The 2,814-nt window shown below is 57.5% G+C and overlaps 1 protein-coding gene across 1 annotated transcript; it reads right to left on the minus strand.

Moving 5' to 3' along the window:
• Positions 1-383: 383 nt before the first annotated feature.
• LOC122372368 lies at positions 384-2,153 on the minus strand. The gene has a single exon (XM_043349488.1). It carries the CDS (start codon positions 2,151-2,153, stop codon positions 384-386), a length of 1,770 nt encoding a protein of 589 aa, XP_043205423.1.
• Positions 2,154-2,814: the final 661 nt, after the last annotated feature.

The raw sequence follows: 2,814 nt of genomic DNA on the forward strand, positions 1-2,814 counted from the left end.
GAGTGACCGCGCGCCGGCCCGAAACCGCCGCAGGCCAAGACCACAGAGGCGGGGCTTAGCTGTGACGTTATAACGTATCACAGACTGACTGGTGATACCCTCTACACGCCGGGTGAAAATCTTGCTCGAAATTTAACATTACGAGTCAATGAGAAGTGCCTGAAATATTGAAATGGCGACAAAATATCTGAATTGTAAAAGTTTCGGCAGGTCTTGAAACGGCCATGTCCTGAGCTTGGTTGAAATTCTTCCATGCATTTAAAAATAATCGCGAAAAATTAGGGTCTCAAGGGGTCTGGCGTTAATATATATTAAACCACGAGCAGGAATAAAAATCATTTAAACGTTGTTGTTGTTGTTGTTGATTCCCCTCGGCGGCAGGATCACTGCCGCGAAGCCTCTCGGCTTTGAAGTCGTCTGGTCGCGGCCGCCAGGGCCGCGACGACGTCCGCGCTCCGAATCTCCTCGTGTGACGGGTGAATGGTGCCCAGCAGGCGGAACCTCAGGTTCATCAGGGCAGGGCATCGCAGCAGAACATGTCCGGGCGTGTCCGCCTCCTCCCGACACACCGGACACCGTCCCGCCCGGCATCCATGGTCATTACAGCCAGGGCACTCCACCGTTGGGTTACGGCCGATCCTGTGCATATACTGGGCGGAGCCCGACCAGTGGCCCGCCCGCAGCTGGTGCACCTCTACAGCCGCGTGGCGGTCCAGATCAGCCGCAGGTGGAGGCAGGCGTTCGCCCCACAGATCCCGGTACCACCCGCTGGGGCGTTGTCTGCCGATTTTTGCCCTCGCTGCTCTGGCGGACGCCCTCAACACGGTCCTCACATCGAGAGGGACCTCTTCCTGCGGGAGCGCCGACGCCTCCTTGGCCAGGACGTCGGCCCGCTCGTTCCCTTCTAGACCGCAGTGGGAAGGGACCCATTGAAGGTGGAGCCGACGAGCACCCTCTCTTGTCAGGAGGGTGAGGGCATCCCAGACTTCGCTGTTGAGCTGGGTCCGTTGCTCAGAAGGGCCGCTTCTGAGGGCCGCCAGGGCAGCTTGGGAGTCTGTGCATATGACGATGGGGACATCTTCGTGAGCCGGGTGTTCTAAGAGGTGTCTCAGGGCCGTGCGGAGGGCTACCATCTCGGCCCGGTAGCTGCTACACAAACTACCGGCCGGGGCACGGAGCTCTTCTGTTGAGTCGTCCGGCCACACGATGAGTGCTCCAGCGCCGCCGTCCCTGAAGCCCTCCTCCGCTGAACCGTCCGTCCACACCCAGGTGGCACACTGGGGGAGGGAGGCCAGACAGAGGGCAGCCTCTTGTCTTCGGCGATCAGCGGGCGATCCAGGTGGTGGGCGCGTCCCGGCCTCCAGGTCAAAGGTGACCGGCGCGGGTCGCAGCCACGGTGGGGTACGGGGCTGAAGGATGGGCTCCATCCTCGCCTCCACTCCAGCCTCCGTCCACGCCACCTGTCCCACTTCTCTCCAGCCTGTCACCGTCGTCAGCCGCTTCGCTGCCGTGCTGTCCGCGACACGCCGGAGGGGGTCCTCTTCTGGGAGGGCTCGCGCCTTCGCCAGCAGTCGAGCAGCTAGCGTGGTCCTTCTTGAGGCCACCGGGGCGAGGCCCGCTTCCGCCATCAGCGCGTGTGTCGGGGTCGACGCGACGCAGCCCGTAATGATCCGGGCTGCAGCCCTCATCTCGCGTTCCAACACCTCGACGTGGGACGGTGGGGTTGAAGGGAGCCAAGCTTCCGCCGCGTGCTCCAACGCTCCTCGTACGTAGCCATTGGCTACCGTGCGGAGCTGCTTCTCCTCCAGGCCCCAGTCCCGTCCAGTCAGGCGCCGCAGGTGGGCGAGCCTCGGCCGGGTTCGTTGCTTCAGTTTCTTGCAGTGCTGACCGAAGTGTAGGAGGCGATCTAGCGTCACACCGAGCAGGTTGAGTGTGTCTCGCGCCTTCACTGTCACTCCGGCCACCTTGATGGAGAGGTCCACTGCGTCCCTGGCCCACTGCGAGAGGACCATCACCTGCGTCTTTGGTCCGGCGACCACCATCTTCGACGACCTTGCCCACTCGACGAGGGAGTCGGCTGCCAGCTGGGCGCGCCGCTTGGCCGTCTGGATGTCCGCGCCTGAGCACAGTGCTGCCGTGTCGTCCGCGTACATAAATGGCGAACAACCCGGGATGTTCTTGAGAGAGCGGATGAGTGGTGCTGCCCATAACAAAAACAAGGTCGAGCCGCAGGCGAGACGTTTAAATGATTTTTTTTTCCTGCGAGTGGTTTAATTGTTTTATCCCGTGGCGGTTGCGCGTTCTTCAATAAATATACAAGCTCACAAAGCCATCTGCAAAATATTTATCAGCTTCCATGATTACTTCCTTGGATTACTTTCTCGTTACTTTTTGATAGTAGGGGTCTGATTACTTTATTGTACTAATTAATTTCTACTTCTTCTTGGTCTAACTACTTTCTGGGTCGATATGAACCATGAAAGGGAGTTACCTAATTTTGACATGTTTCAAGGGTTCCTGGACTATGATGATGAACCAGATGAAAATGTGGAAGAAAGAATTGACAAGTTTATTCAAAATCAGGTGCCGGCGGCAACGACTAAGAAAACCAAGTCAGATATCCGGAAGTTAGACGCTTTTCTACAAAGAAAGAATGAGACTAGACCGATAGAGACTATTCCGGCAAGGGAGCTGAACATAATTCTATGCAAATTTATCATGGAACTTAACAAGGACAATGGCGATCCATTTGAAATTTCTACTTACAACGGCGTTAGGTATTCGCTGGAGAGACATCTGAAGGCCGTGAAGCAC

This window comes from Amphibalanus amphitrite, unplaced genomic scaffold, assembly GCF_019059575.1.
Source record: "Amphibalanus amphitrite isolate SeventyFive unplaced genomic scaffold, NRLGWU_Aamphi_draft 001351F_arrow, whole genome shotgun sequence".
Classification (NCBI taxonomy): Eukaryota; Metazoa; Arthropoda; class Thecostraca; order Balanomorpha; family Balanidae; genus Amphibalanus; species Amphibalanus amphitrite.

What these genes read in the sequence shown, in the direction of transcription:
- LOC122372368 (XM_043349488.1), bottom strand. Translation starts at nt 2,153, where the DNA reads ATGTACGCGGACGACACGGCAGCACTGTGCTCAGGCGCGGACATCCAG.